A 22,418-nucleotide genomic window follows, 5' to 3' on the forward strand; every position below is an offset into this window, starting at 1 on the left:
TCATTAACCGTTCCATCCCTAATTCAATTTCAAGTCTTCAGCATTCACACACCATTTCTACATAAAATGTCTTATCTTGTTAATTTTGCAGTTTTAATACTGGAATGTGTCATACTGTACCTGTTTTTAAAACTCTGCCAATTTCATCTAGTCGTACGAAATGGTCACAATATTAGGCAATTGTGAAAAAAAATCACAATATGTACCTAATGCAGTGGCCAGTGACCATGAACAGAGTTTGCTTCACAGGAAGCTGGCCAAGAAGCACAAGGAGACGGCCAGCAGCTCCACCCAGCAGAGGGAGATGGGCCCCGTCACCACGGCCGATAAGAGCACCACCAAAGTCAGCACGCTGCACAAAGACGACCCTTTCTCCACCTCCAGCCAGGACCTCAACGGCTTCAGTAAGTCCACTTTCTTTCCTGGTGAATGCTTGCTGAACTGCTATGCCAGGGGTGTCTAATGTGTGACCTGGGGGCCAATTGTGCCCACAGGATGTTTTTTTATTGGGCCTTGGTATATTGTAAAAACACGATTCATTCCTGAGATATTTTGTTTAGAAACACCTTCTTATGTACTTATTCAGTGGAAAAACACACCTTGTCTGTGCATTTACAGTATATGCTATATTCCTTTATAACTATATGTATTTGTACATGTGTCTATATTAGTGTTGTCCCGATACAATATTATTTTGGTACTTTTTTAAATAAAGGGGACCACAAAAAAAATTATTATTGGTTTATTTTAACAAAAAATCTTGAGGTACATTAATCACATGTTTCGTATTGCAAGTTTGTCCTTAAATAAAATAGTGAACATACAAGACAACTTGTCTTTTAGTAGTAAGTAGGGAAACAAAGGCTCCTAATTTAGCTGCTGACGTATGCAGTAACATATTGTGTCATTTATCATTCTATTATTTTGTCAAAATTATTAAGAACAAGTTGGTAGAAAATGTATTATTAATCTACTTGTTCATTTACTGTTAATATTTGCTTACTTTCTCTTTTAACATGTTCTATCTACAGTTCTGTTAAAATGTAATAATCACTTATTATTCTGTTGTTTGATACTTTACATTACTTTTGGATGATACCACATATTTGGGTATCAATCCGATACCAAGTCATTACAGGATCATACATTGGTCATATTCAAAGTCCTCATGTGTTCAGGGACATATTTCCTGAGTTTATAAACATAATATAATTTTTTTTTAAACAAAAGAAGATTTTGTGATGCCAAAAAATATTGACGTAATCATAGTAGTATCGACTAGATACGATCCTGTACTTGGTATCATTACAGTGGATGTCAGGTGTAGATCCACCCATGGCGTTTGTTTACATTTTGATACCGGTGAGCTACGGTGTGTAGTGAAGCATGTTTAGCTAGTCCTCGTCCTGCATGGATAATACTTGTAAGAAACATACTTTATTTGTCGCCATGGAGACCAGGATTAGTGATTTTGAAGAAGCAAAAACACTGCAGACTGCGGCTTGTCTTTAGCCGCTAGCTAGCTAGTAGCTAGCCATGTCTCAAAGCACCTCTTCCTGAGAGTGTTTCAGTGTTATAACTTCACCTTTATCTTTAGTTTTTAAGCCAAAATGCGTCCGTTCTCCCTTTTCTGTCTACACGCTGTGTCTGCTTGTAAGTACTCTGTGACTGTACGCTGCCAAACATGCTCGTCTGCTCGTAAACTAGCAATGTCATGATGTGACGACGACGACGACGGGGACGGGGGGGGGGGGGGGTGGCGGACCGGTACTTTTCAGAGGCGGTATTGTACCGAATATGATTCATTAGTATTGCGGTACTATACTAATACCGGTATACCCTAGTCTGTATAGGAATAACATGTATGTGTGTGTGTGTGTGAATGGTTGTGTATCCACCATAATTACACAGACTACACGAGGGCATTTTTCACTTGAGAATGTCACGCTGGCCTTTCGGGGAGTGCTTAGCCATTGAAAGCCAAAGTTAGCACAGAGCTACTTTGCTGTGAGGTCAGGACTGCACTTATATTCCACCAGCACATGGACCAAGAAAACAATTCACTTTCATTCAGTTATCTCTCATTTATACTCTATTTACAGTATTTTTGTACTGTATGGCCCAAGGAGAGCGACAGCAGTACCCAACTGATTTTTACTGATGATAATGGTAATCGTTTTTGACAAGCTTGATTACAAATTCTTTTGTGTTTTAATCATTTCAAAACTCCAGTTTTAACTCCAGCTTCAAACGGTTTTTGGATGAAAGTAAAAAAAAACAATAACTACAAAAACACACTTGTTGTGGAGGCAAGCAGGTTTTTTGTATTTTTTTTTATTCCATCCAGAGTGAGACCGTGCTTCGTGCCAATAACCAATAAAATCACAACTATATCACATTTACTGCCAGTCATTGTGCTTTGTAGTCACTGGCCGGGGCACTGTGCAGTGTCATCACACAAACACACATACACACACAGACACACACACACACACACACACACACACACGCTTGTATTTGTTACCTTCTTGAGACCTCCAAATAATGCCTACCTCTTTAGGACCACCCTTTCTAGATATATAAAGATGTGTATTTACAACATTAATAATATATACATACTGTGCAAATATAAAAAAGCTTGTTGTGAAAAATTAGTTGGAATTTCACAAGAAAAAGTTCAACATTTCACAAGAAAAACTTGGAATGTTGGCAGTATTATAATAACATTTTCCTCAACGCAAGTCAAAATTTTACAAGAAAAACTGAACATTTGTTCAATATTATGATAAAAGTTGGACTTTTACTCAATAACAGTCGCACTCATACTTACCAACCCTCCCGAATTTTCCGGGAGACTCCCAAATTTCAGTGCCTCTCCCGAAAATCTCCCGGGACAACAATTATCCCGAATTTCTCCCGATTTCCAGCCGGACTTAAGGCACGCCCCCTCCAGGTCCGTGCGGACCTGAGTGAGGACAGCCTGGGACAGCCTGTCATCACGTCCGCTCTTTACTTCATACTTCAGAACCGACTCCCACACTTGCCGTCAGGGTGCGCAATACAACGTAAACCGTTGGCCAACCAAAAAGTTGCTTTTTGGTTGGCCAAAAAGTTGCTTTTTGGTTGGCCAACGGTTTACGTTGTATTGCGCACCCTGACGGCAAGTGTGGGAGTCGGTTCTGAAGTATGAAGTAAAGAGACGTAACTTTGTCACCTTGCCTGCTTATTGACTCCAACCCAGAATATTACACCTACACTCCTTCAAAGGCTGTGCTACTGGCTGCAAAGCATTGCACTTTCAAATACAACAATGAGTAGAGAGGAGTGTTATGTGTGTATATGTGTAAATAAATGAACACTGAAATTCAAGTATTTATTTTATTTATACGTGTATATATATAATAAAATACATATTTATATATAGCTAGAATTCACTGAAAGTCAAGTATTTATTTTATTCATATATATACTGTATATATATATATACACTACCGTTCAAAAGTTTGGGGTCACCCAAACAATTTTGTGGAATAGCCTTAATTTCTAAGAAAAATAATAGACTGTCGAGTTTCAGATGAAAGTTCTCTTTTTCTGGCCATTTTGAGCGTTTAATTGACCCCACAAATGTGATGCTCCAGAAACTCAATCTGCTCAAAGGAAGGTCTGTTTTGTAGCTTCTGTAACGAGCTAAACTGTTTTCAGATGTGTGAACATGATTGCACAAGGGTTTTCTAATCATCAATTAGCCTTCTGAGCCAATGAGAAAACACATTGTACCATTAGAACACTGGAGTGATAGTTGCTGGAAATGGGCCTCTATACACCTATGTAGATATTGCACCAAAAACCAGACATTTGCAGCTAGAATAGTCATTTACCACATTAGCAATGTATAGAGTGTATTTCTTTAAAGTTAAGACTAGTTTAAAGTTATCTTCATTGAAAAGTACAGTGCTTTTCCTTCAAAAATAAGGACATTTCAATGTGACCCCAAACTTTTGAACGGTAGTGTATATAAGAAATACTTGAATTTAAGTGAATTCTAGCTATAAATATACTCCTCCCCCTTAACCCCGCCCCTGCCCCCCACCCCCCCGACCCTGCCAAAAATGAGACATAATCTATTAGATGTAATGGTTTTCAGTATTGGGACCATGATTTATGTCCTAACTTGTTCACCGGTCCTCATATGGAAGGTACTTTTCCTTGTTGATGTCTCAAGAAGGGTAGAAATACAAGGACACACACACACACACACTCACACACGCACACACACGTGCACACACAGATCCAGGCTAAGTCTTAATGAGACAGAAACAAACGCTGACTCATGTGAGAGGAGTCAATAACATTTTCACAGATGGAAGCTGACAGAGCAAAGGTGTGTGCATGTGTATACGTGTGTGTGCCAGTTTTATGTATGAGTGTGGGGTGTTGGGGTTGGGGGGTTTAAGCTGAGGCATCTTTTTGTTGGGAAAAAGAGGTAAACAAAAGTTTGTATCCAACATGGCCACTCACTCGTGTTAAACATTGCAATGACACAAATTGGGCTACTCTATTTAAGTGCATGAGTGGTTCAATGTATTAAAAAGAGTGGTCAGTATGATGCAATACACATAAACAAACAACGTTAAGGACAGGTTAAAAGTGTAGTTTGCAGGAGATAGTTGAGCCGCAACCGTTATCAGCCGCCCTCTCCTTGCCTGGTGCGACCATGCAAGACAGGCCCTTCAACGCCACATTGTCAAATCTTATTACACGATCTCGATCGCTGATTTAATAGCAACAGAGCTACCAAAGTGTTCATTTTTCAATCATCTGGTCGACGAGGATCTTTCCCGTCAATAATCGTGCACGACTGGCATGCACGCTTTGGACTCCCATCATTCCATCTGGGTCGAACGGCAAATTCCACAAACTTTTTCTAGTATTGGCTGCACACACAAGAATTGAAGGATGTTGTACTTTTTTGTACATTCAAGATTGATTGATTGATTGATTGATTGATTGAAACTTGTATTAGTAGATTGCACAGTGCAGTACATATTCCGTACAATTGACCACTAAATGGTAACACCCAAATAAGTTTTTCGACTCGTTTAAGTCAGGGTCCACTTAAATTGATTCATAATACAGATATAAACTATCATCATAATACAGTGATCACACAAGATAATCATCAGAGTATATACATTGAATTATTTACATTATTTACAATCCGGGGTGTGGGATGTTGGGGTGGGGGGGTTAGGTTTGGTTGATATCAACACTTCAGTCATCAACAATTGCATCATCAGAGAAATGGACATTGAAACAGTGTAGGACTGACTTGGTAGGATATGTACAGCAAGTAGTGGACATAGAGAGACCAGAAAGCATGAGAACAAATATCTACATTTGATTATTTACAATCCGGGAAGGTGGGATGTGGAAGGGGGAGGGTGTTAGTTTAGGGTTGAAGTCGCCTGGAGGTGAACTTTTATTGCGGTTTTGAAGGAGGATAGAGATGCCCTTTATTTTACACCTGTTGGGAGTGCATTCCATATTGATGTGGCATAGAAGGAGAATGAGTTAAGACCTTTGTTAGATCGGAATCTGGGTTTAACGTGGTTAGTGGAGCTCCCCTTGGTGTTGTGGTTATGGCGGTCATTTACGTTAAGGAAGTAGTTTGACATGTACTTCGGTATCAGGGAGGTGTAGCGGATTTTATAGACTAGGCTCAGTGCAAGTTGTTTTACCCTGTCCTCCACCCTGAGCCAGCCCACTTTGGAGAAGTGGGTAGGAGTGAGATGTGATCTGGGGTGGAGGTCTAGAAGTAACCTGACTAGCTTGTTTTGGGATGTTTGGAGTCTAAATTTGAGGGTTTTGGAGGTACTAGGGTACCAGGAAGTGCAAGCGTAATCGAAAAAGGGTTGAATGAGAGTTCCCACTAGTATCTTCATGGTGGTTTTGTTGACCAGAGATGAGATTCTGTAGAGAAATCTTGTTCGTTGGTTGACCTTTTTGATTACCTTGGTTGCCATTTTATCACAGGAAAGATTAGCCTCTAGAATGGAACCTAGGTAGGTGACCTCATCTTTCCTGGTGATAACAATGTTACCCACTTTTATAGTGAAGTCACTGACTTTCTTAAGGTTAATGTGGGACCCAGATAGGATGGATTCCGTTTTGCCCAAGTGTATGGATAGCTTGTTGTCAGCGAGCCAGGTGCAAATTCTGCAGAGTTCAGCACTGAGGATTTTCTCCACCTGTGACTTGTCTTTGCCGGATACCAGCAGGGCAGAGTCATCCGCAAACAAGAACAATTCACAGTCACATGCTGATGACATGTTGTTTATGTATATTAGGAACAGTAAAGGCCCTAATATACTGCCTTGGGGGACTCCACAGCTTACCGTGGTCGGTCAGATAGAGAATGCATGTGTCAGTGGAGTGGTTAGTTCTGAAGCCGGATTGGAATTTGTACATGAGTTTTTTAGTGGCAAGGTAACTATCGACCTGTTCATAAACTATTTTTTCCATTACTTTCGAAATGGAGCTGAGAATAGAAACAGGTCGGTAGTTGCCACGTTCTAATTTGCTTCCTTTTTTAAAGAGCGGAGTTACTCTTGCTATCTTGAAATCTTTTGGTACTTGGCCTTGTGTAATTGAGAGGTTTATTATGTGTGTGATGATTGGGGCAATGGTGGTGACAGAGTCCCTGAGAAATCTGGAGGGGATATTGTCAAGGCCGATGGCCTTGTTTGGGTGGAGCGCGCTCAATTTTTTAAGCACCTCGTCAGCTGAGACCATTTGTAATTTGAAATCGTTGTTGGATACTCCTAGCTTTCTGTAGAAGGCTTTAATGTGTTTTACACCAAAGCAACCAGAGTGGTGGGACAGCTTGTTGACTAGAGTTGTGGCTATGCTGGTGAAAAAGGTGTTAAGTCTGCTTACTACCTCCATTTTGTCTGTAATGAGGGAGTCACCCTCCTTGATGTTGATGCTGGTGAGTCTGGTTTTAAGTTTCTGGCTGCAGCCAGGCAGCTGGTTGTTGAGGATTTTCAAGAGCTCACGTGGCTTATTTGTGTTTTCCTCTATTTTGTCGTTAATGTAATTTTTTTTTAAGGATTTAGTCTGGTTGGTTGACTTATTTCTTAATTTATTGCATTTCTTTTTGAGTGTTGAAAGGAGTGATTTGAGGTTATTATTGGGTTGTTTATCTACTTCGGTTTTACACTTTTGGTATTCTGAGTATTTTCTGTCTCTGTCTTTTATGGCAGCTAATAGGTCCGGATTCATCCATGGTTCAGAGCGGGCTTTGATCCTAAAACCAATAGAATGTGGATCAATCAATATATGCTAAACCAGGGGTGTCAAAGTCAATGAATGATCTGTGGCCTTCGGGATGATATTTGATTAGTATTAGAACCGGCCCGCAGGCCACAGCCACCTGCTGCTGTTTTGCACACACCAATACTCCATCAGTGTTGCCGCTAGGAATTTTCAAAATGAGGTCCTAGGGACCCCATCAAGTCATAAAAATGGGGTCCCGCAGTCAATTTTTGGGGTCCCACTTTTTTGTATCCGTTTTGAAAACAAATGATAAATGTATGCATCCTTTTACATCTCACATTCTATATTGTGTTTTGGAAAAAGGTTGTCATAAACGTTGCGTAATTCATTAAAAAAAATAACACAAAAGAAAACACATTTTTATGCATATGTAAATGTATTTAGTTATAAATAGGGATGTCCGATAATGGCTTTTTGCCGATATCCGATATTCCGATATTGTCCAACTCTTTAATTACCGATACCAATATCAACCGATACCGATATCAACCGATACCGATATATACAGTCGTGGAATTAACACATTATTATGCCTAATTTGGACAACCAGGTATGGTGAAGATAAGGTCCTTTTTAAAAAAATTATAAAATAAAATAAGATAAAAACATTTTCTTGAATAAAAAAAGAAAGTACAACAATATAAAAACAGTTACGAAACTAGTAATTAATGAAAATGAGTAAAATTAACTGTTAAATGTTAGTACTATTAGTGGACCAGCAGCACGCACAATCATGTGTGCTTACGGACTGTATCCCTTGCAGACTGTATTGATATATATTGATATATAATGTAGGAACCACAATATTAATAACAGAAAGAAACAACCTTTTTGTGTGAATGAGTGTGAATGAGTGTAAATGGGGGAGGGAGGTTTTTTGGGTTGGTGTACAATTGTAAGTGTATCTTGTGTTTTTTATGTTGATTTAATAAAAAAATAAAAATAATAAAAACATACCGATAATAAAAAAAAACATACCAATAATTTCCGATATTACATTTTAAAGCATTTATCGGCCGATAATTTCGGGACATCTCTAGTTATAAACATTCATTCACTTTCTTCTTTCCTTCATAGATCTAAACGTTATCGCTGCCGGTATTTTTTTCTATATTTTTAGGTAACATTTTCAGAATGTGTATGTTCTATTTTTGGCCAAAGTAAAAAAAAGAAAACAATCTAAAGTTGTCTTTATTTTTTAGTTTTAATGCCATGATTTTAATAGTCCGGCCCGCGTGTGCACAGATTTTCCTCTATGCGGCCCCTAAACTAAAATTAGTTTGACACCCCATTACTAAACTGAACAAAACACCCACAATATAACTTTGTGTCAAAGAAAGAAAACAAATTAGTGTAATATCCAATATAACCCCCTTGGTAGATTTCTTTGTATTATTATTCTTTACTGATATTATCATTCTGCTAACAAAAAGCTTTATGGGGGCTTTAGCACACTCAAAAACGTATCATATCTTGCAAAAAATGTGTACACATGTTCATCATGACAAAATCATTAAGGACCATATTCTGTAAGACGCATTTTGTGTTTTAGGTCACATTCTTGGGTAGAATTGGTAATGTTCTAATCCAGGACGATGGCCGCCTTAATGCACAAGCTTAGTTAGGCTGAAGCCCAGGGACCCCACCCAATCAGGAGCCCTTCGATTTTGTCGGCGGAATGCAATGATTGGTGTTCATAACTGTCAATCACAGACAGCTCTGCTCCATGTAAGGATTGTGTACTCTCTCTCGGCTATGTTGTTCTTTCCTACTCATCAGAACGCAGGTTGCCGGTGTGAGAGGCGACCGTCCTGACTACTGAGCTAAAATCACAGGCAATCCCCCAGACACCAGCACTATTCTTGAAGTTAACTGGCCTTTGTTACATTTGCAGAGACATGCATGAGCAAAATTACTTTTAAAAGTAATAATATTTTTGCATTCTGTTGAGTAAAATCTGTATTTTTTATTTCAAACTGTGTTTTCAAGGTGGGGTCGGGGGTGCTGGGGGCAGTATTTAGGTTTTAAGTGGGGGAGTGGATGTTGAGGTTTTGGGGCTGGGGGGCAAAACCCCCTTAGACCTGGGGCCCCCTTAGGGGGGACGTGCCTATATTGTCTGTAAAATATGTTGCAACAGGGCCGCTCATCCCTAAACGTAGAGCATGTACGATGCATAGGGCCCCCGATCCGTGTTTGACGCCGCCCGATATGCACGAAGAAGCGCATATAAATGTGAATTTATGAATGACAGATCGCATTAAATTTTAATGTGTTCCTAACCGCCGTCACACTGGCACCATTAGAGCTTGTCTCAAACGCCCAGGGCTACTGGGGTTAAATCTTAGACCAGTGGTGTCAAACGTACGAACAGGTTTTATCCGGATGAGTTTGCTAAGTATAAAAATGAGCCGACATTTTTGAATAAAAGAAACTGCTGTTCTAAATGTGTCCATTAGATGTCGCAATAGCAATTATGTGTATCTTTGTAGATGATGCTACATATGTAAAAAAAAAAAAAACACATGTTAGTGCACCAGTCCAGGAAAATGAGCAAACTACATAAATAACATTCTGTAATTTGATTTTGATATAATTTTTGTATCTTGATAGATTAATTATTAACACCAATGAGTTGACTGATGAACATTATCACGTAATTCATTCAGAAAGTATAAACAACGACAAATAAATATATAATACTATTAACCGCAACATGTAAGTGTAAAAAAACAAAAAACAACAACATTATGATTTGTACATTTTCATGATGTGCTTGTTCTATTTTCAAACAAAGAAAACAATCTGAAGTTGCCTTTATTTTTAAGTTATCGTGCCGTGATTTTACCAGTCCGGCCCACTTGGGAGTAGATTTTTCTCCATGTGGCCCCCGATATAAAATGAGTTTGACATCCCTGTCGTAGACGATGTACAGTTGGAGAGTTTTGAATATATGTTTAAATTATTTTAAAATGTTTATTTTCCATTGGAAATAATAATTATTGAACATGTTTTACTCATGATTGTGTTTTAGTAGAAAACATGCATCAATTCAAATTCAAGTTTGATAAAAAAAACATACAAAAATGGTTTTCGTTAAAAAAAAGTGACAACAAATATGTAATATTAATTAAATATAAATTTGTGTAATAATGCAATTTTGCTCATGGCCTCAATGTAGCCTAAACAAATTAACTGTGGGTCGCTTATGGCCCTTTGAGCTCGACACTAATATTTTAAATGTGTTGTACTTGAACCGTCATTGTTGACATATTCCAGCCGTTGGTGGTGTGCTCATAATTTTTGGCTGAAAAAAAGTCATTTGGAGTTTACTGCAAACTGCAACTTTTAAGGTTATCTTGGTAAAATGTGTTGATCAGAGTTATCCAACCAGTAGTTGGTGAGCTACCAGGAGCTCATCAAATAATATTTGCTTAAATTCTCAGAATTCAGGTAAGTGTTCAATTCAGACATGATGTCTCAATTTAATGGCACATGACTACAAAGGAGTTTAAAGAAATGACCACAAACTGTTTGAGTGGAGATCTGCTTCATAAAGTATATTTTAAATGTTGCCAGTCATATAGATCAAACACAAAATCATTTATTTTTGTAAAAGTAGCTCTAATTGCCATAAAAACTAAAATAACTGAACTAGAAAGAAATGCATACTTGAATTCAAGACACTGATAAACACATTTTTTGTGAATGATTTTTTTGATACAAAATGTCATTTGTGGATACCAACATTGTGTTAAAGGGGAACTGCACTGGAATTTTGTCTATCATTCAAAATCCATGTGTGAGACAAGAACATATAGACTTAGACTTAGACTTAGATTTAGACAAACTTTATTGATCCACAAAGGAAATTGTTCCACACAGTAGCTCAGTTACAAAGGATGGGAAAGATAATGCAGGTATTAAGTAGACAACACATGTATTGTAGTAGCAATATAGAATATAACATATATGTAATATTTACATATTATATATACAGTATATAGTATATACTGATATATTATATTATTATATTATATTATATTTCTATATAATGTATACAATATATAACAAATCCCAATTACCATGTACAATATTATATATGAAACAAACATATGTGTTTTTTTCTTTCTTTATGCACTCTAACTCGTAAAAAAACGCTAGCAAATGTCAGCTAACAAGGGAGCCAATGGGAGTCGCTCGATATCGCATATAAAGCGCTTTTAAAATACATCCCAAAACCTCCATCAGCATTTTATATACATGCTGAAAGTTTATATGTATTGTAGTAACAGGGACATTCATAATAGCGTGTAATGTTTACGTATTTTTGTCATTTTAAGCAAACGTTTGTGGGCGCGATAGAGTAAGCCCCTTAGCGGCATTCTTAGCCACCTCGTACTTGCCATATTTTACGAGTTAGAATGCATATAAAAATAAAAATATGTGTTCTTGTCTTACATAAGGGATTGTGAATGTTAGGCATAATTACAAAAAAAAGTGCAGTTCCCCTTTAAAGTGCTGACAAAATAAGCGTGTTCACTTGGTTTAAGTTGAAATAAGCTATGAAATGGTTATATTCATTTTGTAATGTTGTTCTCAGAAGAAAGAAGGTTGCCGTACATGGTGTACCTAATGAAGTGTCCAGTGAGCGTTTGCTGTTAGAATGCTTTCATGAGTCGGCAGAACAACTTTGGTTCCCAGTGGTGGTTTTTGTGTTTTCTATCGACTTCTTCCAGTCTCCCAAAAGACAGTGTGGCACATTTAAGTGCTCACTCGCACGCAACCGCTTTTGTTGGAGAAGTCAATACTTTGTAAAAGGGACGGCGCTATTAGCGTTGGCGAATTGCTCTTGTTTCTCTTGAATATTGACCATTGATCTGCCTTAATGGCGTTGTATGATGTGTCCATCATAAGAGGTCACTCATGTGTCAACGTTTTCTCTCCACTCTCCATTCTCTTCTGTTCTCCCGACATTCTCCTATTTCCGCACCATATCTTCCCTCCTGTTGCCACTGTACATCGCACCTCCTCCTCAGCCTCCCCCTCCTCCTGCTCCTTCTCCATGCAGGGAAGCAAGACGCTGCAGAGCAAATCCCTGCTCAATTCCTACTACTCAGGTACACGCGCACACACACACACACGCACACACACACAAACACACGCACGCGCGCGCACACACACACACATTATTGTATTTGTTACCTTCTTGAGACCTCCGAATAATGCCTACCTCTTCAGGACCACCCTTTCTAGATATATAAACATTTGTATTTATAACACTAATAATATATACAAACTATGTAAATATAAAAAAGCTTGTTGTGAAAAATGAGTTGGAATTTCACAAGAAAAAGGTCACAATTTCACAAGAAAAACTTAGAATTTTGGCAGTATTATAATAAAAGTCGTTATTGTACTCAACGCAAGTCGAAATGTTACAAGAAAAACTGAACATTCGTGTAATATTACAAGTTGGAATTTTACTCAATAATAGTCGCAATTTTACAAGAAGAGCTTAAAATGTTGGCAATTTTATGAAAAGAGTCGTAATTTTACTCGACAAAAGTCACAATTTTATAAGGAAACTTTAAAATGTTGGCAATATTATAATAATGAACGGAATTTCACTTGGTAAAATTGGGACAAAAGTCATCATTTTACTAAAAAATAGTTCACTATGTTACAAGAACAAATTGGCAATATTGTGATAAAAGTCAGAATTGTATATGACAAATGTCACCATTTTGCATTAAAAAGTAATAATTTTACATGAAAAAGTAATAATTTTATGAGAAAATATGGCAATATTACATAAACCGAAATAATATGAGAAATTGTTCACAATTGTATAAGAAAAAAGTCTACACACTGTGAAAAAGAGTGCTTTTAGTTCATTTATTTTTGAATTTTTTATTTGTAATTGGATTTTTATCTTCATTATTTACTTCAAGTTATTACAGTATGTCTCTATATACATATTTATTTTTATTTGTTTTGTTTATTTATTATTTATTTTCAATTTCTTACAGATACTTGTTATTTCATATGTTGGCCAGAGGGGGAGCACTTCAAATTTTTACACACACTTGTTATTTCATATGTTGACTGGAGGGGAAGCACTATAAAAACCGACACACAGTCAATTTGAAAAATCCCTCATTTTTTGGGACCACACTAATTTTGATATATTTCACCACCAATGGTGCAAATGAGACATTCTCTATTAGATGCAATGGTTTTCCGTATTGGGACCATGATTTAGGTCCTAACTTGTTCACCGGTCCTCATATGGGAGGTACTTTTCCTTGTTGATGTCTCAAGAAGGTTAGAGATACAAGGACACACAAACGCACACACACTCATGTTTTTCTAAATAAGATATCCCACCTGGATCACTTGTTCGCCCTTTAACCATTTGGATTTGGTAATTAACGTGTCCACCATGTAAGAGACAAGGTCCTCGTGATCTTCAGAAAGACATCTTTGTTTTATTCAAAGGGGTCATATTATGCAAAAACCCACTTTTCTTGCATGTTGGCACCTGTTTTTGTGTGTTTGGGATTCTCAAAAGTGCGGAAAATGCAAGTCATGGAGGCGTTGAGGACATATTTATAAAACAATTTGGTCTTGTCCCAAATGAGACTTTGACTTGTTATGTTTACCTGCCTGTCACGTCAGTGGATATTACCATAAATGGTAGAAGTTTTCCAGGAGACCTCCGTGTGAGTCCGCCATTCTTATTTTCAATACAACAATTGTAGTCAGAACGAAAATGCATCTATGGTGCGAACCAATGACGGGAAATGCTCTATTTTTGTTTGTGTTAACCAGCAGAGGTATTACACAAACCTCATCTGAGGAAGTAAGAATTGCCTGCTCAACTTTTGTGTTTTTTGGCAATGTAGTTACTTGGACGCACGGACATGAAGAACAGATCTTGGCTGAAAAACCTGCTTTGGTCCGATGGGAAATATACAAAAGGATTTACCCAAAACTGCATTTAATTGCAGACACTTTCAACAATACAATGGATACAATGAAGCGTTAAATCCAATAACACTAGATATATGACAATATGTAATTGTACTTCAGCATGTAGAATTCACCTGAACATTTATATTAGCACATATACTTCAGAGTTGGGTTTTAGCAGTGGCATGCCGTGCGTTTCCCACCTAGGCCTTCAGTGATGTCCGACTTCAATGATTACCTCTCAAAATACCATAATGGATGTCACCACATGACCATTGCTGGAGAAATACTATACAGAAACACATTTACACCCTACTGTGCATTGCATCACATCAACAGTGTACAAAATGGGTTATTTTCTGGCGCAAAAACACATCAGCAATTAAAACATATCTTATGTGGTACTGTAAAAATTCAAATTGCAAAAAACATATAACAAAATTTAAAAATAAATATTTGAACTCACAATCTATGGGACCTATTTGACGTCATATACGCCAGTGGTACCCATGGTCGTCGGCTTATTTGAGTGGAAATGGTGAGCATTTCCCATTTCATCGCCAGAACAGCTGAGCTAGCTTCCGGGGTTGGCCGACAAGATGTAGTTTCTCTTTAAATATCCTTCTTGAAAATGGCCTTGCAAATATATATCTGCCACCTAATCAACGATTTGTTCTCCTGACAAGTGAGTATCCAATCACAGTCTCGTTAACATCAGGCTACCTAGATAGGCTACTGTCAACAACTTGTGATCTGATTGGCTATTTCAACTGTCTCTCAACTCTATGTGTTCTCAAATTCATCCGCTAACGGTCCCGATGAGTATCCAATCCCTGGACGCGTAAACGTCACGTTCAACATGAGGCCATCTAGAAGGCCTTACTGACAACAACTCGTGATCTGATTGGCTATCACAACTGTCTATCAACTGTATGTGTCCGTTCACTTACAGAGCAAAGACGCCCGCATCGTTGATTCTGAAGGCCTCTGGCAGATTTGGTACAGCATGGCAACATAAGCTAGCGGAATTCTGAATGGATACAAACTAAAACTAAAAGCAAACAGCACTGGAACGAGCGTAATATGACATGATTGAATATGAATACTTTTAGATATTTAAGGAAAGTAAATTAAATTATGATCATGATTTCTGATTATGTTAGGTCAGCAGAGAAGACCTTGCTGGCCCTGATAGCCCACCTCTGGGTTTTAGCATACATTGTTTGTTAACATTTTGTATTACATTAAAAAACAATTTTTTTTCGTCTGCATTGCATTATATAATTATCAATTGATAACTCGATTGGCAAATATGTTAGCTATATAGCATTAGCTTAACACGGACTGCATTACATTAGATAAACAGCTACGTATAATGGATTTACATTGTCGTTTCAATTAGGGAGACATATATTATAGTAACACACAGTCTGTATACTTATAGATTTATGAACACAAAAAAGCTAATAAACTAACATTTGAGATGATTTAAGACAGATACACTTTTATCTCCTCCGTTCTGAAGTTTCTTCTTCTTTGCTTTACTGTGGCTGCAGAACAGACTGTGGCTCGTACATGTATTTTGATGGTAAAATCTTCCGCTGTTGCCATTTGTTAGAAAAAGTAGAGTATAGTTGTCGTTACGGAAGCATACCGCTAAAACTACAAACATGCAGCCAGCTGGAGGGGGTATTTTGCCTGTAGAAAAAACGGTCCACTAAGCGGCTGGTGTTAAGAGACACTCAGAAAGCGGCCTGAAGATGATCTCTGAACAAAACTGATGCAACATTTTTTTAACCAAAAGCCCCCCGCGACCCCGAAGGGAATAAGCGGTAGAAAACGGATGGATGGATTTATGTGGACAACAAAGAAGTGTGGTAAATGTAGATGAACGATAATGATATGAAGCCTTAAAAGCAAACTCACACTTTTTTGGAACTTTGTCCATCATCCACAATCCCAATGGAGACAAGAACACACATCCTCCCCTATTTACATGTCACCACCTGCTTATTAACCAAGCTATTGCAACATTAGGTCTTTTTCCACCAAATGTTCAGGAACTTTTAGTTCTTGTAGAAGTGTGTGGTTTGTGTTACCATTGCATCGTACAGTTTAGGGTAGTTTATACAAACCAGGCTGATGACATATGGATGAGTGGTACAATATATTTCTACACTAATACCATGTAAATAAACAGACAATATCATGTCATGTATTTTTGTTTTTTTTACTAGAGTATAAGTAAATAAAATACAAAGTTTACCAGATTTTAAATACAAAATCAGGCTTTGTCCAACAATCAGAAAGTCCCTGAGTAAATAATGATTTATAAACGGTCGACGAATACTTTTGGTCCATTTTAGCTGTAAATAACAATACATAATGAATAAATGTCAGTGTTTATCTCAGGGCAACAACATACATGAAGGCATCAGATTTAGCGTTAGCCCGTTAGCATTAGCATTCGGTTCACTCGGGTTTAGAAGAATAACTACACAAATGCCGTGTCACTGCCTACTTTTAAAGCATGTAACAAAGTAAATAGTGAATATTTGATGAGCTTTACCTTCGTTCTACTCGTACCTAATTTCATGTTTCTTTTCAAAATACGTGGTTGGAGTCTGAGTGGGGTGGAAAATGCCTACCTTTTTAGGACCATCCTTTCTAGATATATAAAGATTTGTATTTACAACATTAATAATATATACAAACCATGCAAATATAAAAAAGGTAAACTTTTAGTTAATTTTTATTTTTTGTTTGTAATTGTTTTTTAATCTTCATTATTCAAGTTATTACAGTATGTATCTATATAAAAAGGGGGCACATTTCAATTTCTTACACACACTTGTTATTTCATATGTTGACCAGAGGGGGAACACTTTTAAACCGACACACAGTCAATTTGAAAAATCCCTCCTTTTTGGGATCACCCTCATTTTGATAGATTTCACCACCAGGGGTGCAAACGAGATCTCTATTTTTTGTTTTTTGTAATGTGCTTAAGGCCCTTTGCCGCACTTTGGGCAACCCAGCTATAGAAGCTAACTGTTAATGGCCACTATACTCTTAGCATTGTAGTGTATTTGTTCATCCTATGGTCACATATGGGACATATGGGAGTGAGGCGCTCGCCTCACCGCTTCGAAGTCCGGCTGAATACTTTATATTCCTCTGTAAATAATTTCCAAAGACTTAGTCTACATCTCGCAGCTTTGCGTATTGAAATTAAGATTGTACAATTTCATGAACCGCATTCAACTACATACTAGTTTAAAGACTACAGCTGGGTAATAACACTGCAACATAGTTCCAATAATCAGCGTTCTTCAGCACATATGCGGTCCTCTCCAAAGTTTCTCATAGTCATTCACATTGACGTCCCACTGGGGTGAGTTTTCCTTGCCCGTATGTGGGCTCTGTACCGAGGATGTCGTTGTGGCTTGTACAGCCCTTTGAGACACTTGTGATTTAGGGCTATATAAATAAACATTGATTGATTGATTGATTGATATATAGCGCGGCCCCCCGCCAAATTGTTTTACCCCAATGCGGCCCCGGAGTCAAAAAGTTTGGGGACCCCTGGTTTAGATGTTTTTTACGATCTACTATACCTTTTAGGCATAGTAGATAGTATTGTGTTCTTGTCCTCCATGGATGTTCTATCAAATAGAGCACATTTTTCACAAAATATTTAAAAAGCTCAGGTTTTACGTCTTGTATTTTGTTCCATCACCGTACCCAAAATGTACCAAGGTACGTACTTAACTGCGATTACGACGTACTGCTACACTGTCAGCTCAGTCTCACCGTGGCCTCAGTAGGCAGTCCTCTGTCTTATTGATTGTGTTGTGTTTTTCACCATGCAGTGTCCAAAGAGCCCGTCCCTGCCACCACATCCCTGGGTAAGCAAAAAGAAAAATGTACTTGAAGACATTAACATTGACTGTGTGTCCTCCGCTAATGAGCTCTATGCTAATTAGCGCCATCGCTCATTTCCTCATCTACATTTTACTGGCGCTGCTGTCACATCCTGTCACACCTTCTCCTCCCCGCTTCATCCATTCATCAACTGCTTGTTTCCTCATCTTTACGTCTGTCATCACCACCTGCGTCCAGAACCATCAGAATATAATGTGACTGGACAAAAGTATATGGACACAGCTCTTTTTTTAACATCTTGTAGAAAGTGGAAGCTATTAAAGCTCAGCGGTGTCCCAATACTTTGTCCACACCATGTTCATTAATTCCCACCAGACCACAATCTTCCCTCCTCCCTGCATCCAGCTGCAGGACCAGATGCTGTTTTGTGCATCATGCTGAGCGGCACACTTATTTGTATCGACTGCATCCTCCCAGCATGATGTTTCTAGAATGCTCTTTCCACAATACTCCTCCTTCTCAGAATGTAATACAGAATCCAATCTAACCTTTCAAGGTGTTTTCTTCTTGCCTTTGGTGGAACATTTAAAGAGGCTGTTTTGATGTTGGTGATCAGATGTTCTTTGTTTGTAGAAGTTTGCAATATAATGGTTTAAGGAAGACTCAATTACATTTTAGTCTGGACAAAATAATGTATTAAAAGTTTAATAATTCCAACCGTCAGACTCATTTTAGCTCAGGGGCCGCATGGAGGAACATCTATTCCCACGTGGGCTGGGCTGGTAAAATCATAGCATAATAACCTAAAAATAAAGACAACTTCAGATTGTTTTCTCTGTTTCACTTTGGCCATAAGTAGAACAACTAATTGTGAGGAAAAAATTGGTGCAGTTTATTAAAAAAAACACCATGAAGAACACAATGGACTAAGACTTTGTCTCAGTATATTTACAAAAGTATATTTAAAGACGTGTTTGGAAAAGCAATCGAGTGTTTCCCCAAACCACCGCATTGGTGACATCCGTAACTGCCACAACACATTGATTTATCATCATTCAAATATTACAATTACAATATAAACAAAACTATTATCAAAATGACACCATAGCTGGAATCAAAGTAACATAACTACAAACCTAATCAAGATGAACATGGTAGACTTAAGCATAAAATAAAACAGAATAAACAACAAATGTAGAAACACACATTTTTTTACAGTGGAGTTCAGGGTGTGCATCGCACAGTCAACCAATTGGGAGTGCTGCACGGAACTCTAAGTAAAACGATGATGGTCATGTTGACTTAAGTCTTTGCATTTTACCGTTTCGTTATTTTATCCGTTGAGTGGATAATATACAATGAAATAAGGTATTGTGTGTCGATACTGCATCAGTCTGTCGCCATCTGCTGCCAGCTACAACAGAAGCAGCTGATTGCTTGCACCTGCGCTGATTGGAGTAGCGGCAGCCATTCTATAGGCCGCTTAAAGTCAGCTGACATGTCATCTTTAAACTGTGTCATGTGTGACGTAGGTTACACTTGAATAGCTATTGTGATATTCAGCAGACACATTTAGAACAGCATTTTCTTTCGTTAAAAAATTTGCAGCTCATTTTTATACTGAATCTAGAAGGCGAATTAAACCTGTTTGCGGGCCTGATACGGCCCACGGGCCGTAAGTTTGACCCCCTGGTCTAAGAACCAGCGCCCTGTGCAGTTGACACATTTGTTGGCCAATTTCTTTTGCCAGAGTTAAAAATAAAAAAATAAAAATAAACATTTTTTTTAGGTTTCCCGATACGATATCAGCAAGGATGTAAAAGCAAGTATCAGATGACATCAGCTTGCAGCTAAACTCTCTGTTATAAGTTCTGCAGCCTGTTTACTTGTGCAAAGCTGGACAGCCAGTTAGCATCTAAATGTCCTCCAATATGCACACACGTTTGGTATTTTCTTCTATTTTAGTCAAGTCATTTACAAAAGATAAACATGGTAGGCTATAGGCTACTAGGACCTAGCTGCTACACAACAGCTAAGCATACAATAGCACACAAGCTAGACATACGTAATAAGTGTCCTTCATTAAACAAGATTGCCGACTAAAACAGCACATTTGTCAATATAAAAAAATATCAAATAATTATAGTTCCATCCATCCATCCATTTTCTACCGCTTATCCCTTTTGGGGTTGTGTATTACAAATCACCAAAGATGATTCCCGAGCGGCCGCTGCTGCTCACTGCTCCCCTCAGATTTTAATTTGTACTGCATGTCATTGTTGACTACTGTGATATGTTACTCTACCTGACTGTGGTAAAAAAGATTACAGGATATGTTTACTTTACCTTACGTATAGGCCCACTTCAAAGTAAACAATGACGATTGCTATGGATTTGCCAATATATTTTGTCAAGTTACAGTAATCATTCATCACATATGCTAAAAAGGTTGGGCAAAATGCCCCAAACATGTGATTTCTTATAGTAAAATAGTTGTTTTTTTACAAATGTGTTTAGTATTTATCACTGTTCTGGGTAATTCACTCCAATAGTGTCTTGTCATTTGAAGTCTGTGTGAGTGGATGCAAATAAAACTGCATTTTTACAAATGCTTGCTTTATTTTGATGAATGGGCATATGTTTTGACCAAAGTGTGTCATTTTGCAAATGATCTAGGAATTAAGAAAATTGAATGTGGTGTTTGGAAAAGTCTGTATTCCTTTTGAAAAAAGACGCACACTTCGTAAAATTGTGTAAGCAAATGGAAAAAAATAAATAAAAAAATCCTGTAATCTTTTCAAGAACTGCTCAACAATGATGCTGGAAACTGATAATATTTATTTTTACCACAGTCAGGTAAAGTAACATATCACAGTAGTCAACAATGACACGCAGTACAAATTAAATTCTGAGAAAAATAAAGAAAAAAAATCTGGAGATAAATAAAAATGACAGCACAGAGTATAGGCTACATGTGCAGACTTAGGCAACAGCAACTCTATGAAAGAACATACTCAAAACTTACTGATTCTAATCATTACCTGCCCGTCTAGCTGGATCAGGCCATAGTATATCGCATCCACATCACATGTGCAAGATGTGAAGGTGTGTGTAAAGCATTGTGTGTAATATTTCGCAAAAACTGTGAAGCAGAGTGTATGTCTAATATTAGGCAAATCTGCACAGTGGTTTTGTTTACTTTGTGTAGACTTGGTTAACCATGTGAACATTTACAATTTAGTGTGTAACAGTGGCGTGCGGTGAGGTTAATGTCTGGTGAGGCACTGCATCATCACAGTCAGATTTACAAACATATGAACCCTAAATAGTATCTTATTCACCATGTGATTGGCAGCAGTTAACGGGTTATGTTTAAAAGCTCATACCAGCATTCTTCCCTGCTTGGCACTCAGCATCAAGGGTTGGAATTGGGGGTTAAATCACCAAAAATTATTCCCGGGCGCGGCACCGCTGCTGCCCACTGCTCCCCTCACCTCCCAGGGGGTGAACAAGGGGATGGGTCAAATGCAGAGGACAAATTTCACCACACCTAGTGTGTGTGTGTGACTATCAGTGGTACTTTAACTTAACTTTTAACTTTACACTTACAAACTGTAGCACACAAAAAAGCACATTTAATAAAAAGAACGTTATTATGGTCTTACCTTTACTTATAAGTGCGGGAACAGTGGTGTTCGTGTTGGAAGAGTTGTGAATGAATGAAATATGAAATCCGTGCTTCAGTCTGCAGGTGTACCTAATGTTGTGTCCCTGCAATCGTTCGCGGCTTCTCCAGCGCGAGCATTGTTGTTTTTGCACTTATTGGCTTCTTGTTAAGTGACTTTTTTGGGGTGGATTCGGTCTTGCACGTGGAGGGTTTGGGTGTGGGCTTTGGTTGGTGTGGCTGCGGCGCTCCCGTCGGGCGGTGCATTCTGCGGCGGAGGTGCTTGGCACCAGGAGGCGGGGTTATGAGACGAGCCTCTCACAGTGCGTCTTCGCAGCAGATTTATGATCGCTCAGCACAAGAAATATGTTGCACACATACAGTTGTTGACAAAATACACTGTACATTATATACCTCAGCTAACTAAACTATGGAAATGTATAATATAATTCATATAGCAATACGGTCTCACTGCACAGCAGGCCAGCAGTTAGCCGAGACATTGCGCACAATCCATGTTGAGGCACAACGCAGTGACGTGCCTCAACTGGCTGCTGATCAC

At 38.1% G+C, this 22,418-nt stretch overlaps 1 protein-coding gene across 11 annotated transcripts in view; it reads left to right on the forward strand.

Moving 5' to 3' along the window:
- The window catches only part of ptprt (protein tyrosine phosphatase receptor type T), a 541,100-nt gene that overhangs the window by 405,414 nt on the left and 113,268 nt on the right, over positions 1-22,418 (forward strand). For 10 of the 11 annotated variants that reach the window (XM_062050776.1, XM_062050792.1, XM_062050801.1 and 7 more), the window contains 3 exons: positions 250-404; positions 12,372-12,452; positions 18,180-18,215. In XM_062050776.1, the coding sequence (XP_061906760.1) occupies positions 250-404; positions 12,372-12,452; positions 18,180-18,215 (272 nt within the window). The remainder of the gene's footprint in view (positions 1-249; positions 405-12,371; positions 12,453-18,179; positions 18,216-22,418) is intronic. The other variant, XM_062050836.1, reaches the window with a different exon arrangement.

Source organism: Entelurus aequoreus, linkage group LG01 (assembly GCF_033978785.1).
Source record: "Entelurus aequoreus isolate RoL-2023_Sb linkage group LG01, RoL_Eaeq_v1.1, whole genome shotgun sequence".
NCBI lineage: Eukaryota > Metazoa > Chordata > Actinopteri > Syngnathiformes > Syngnathidae > Entelurus > Entelurus aequoreus.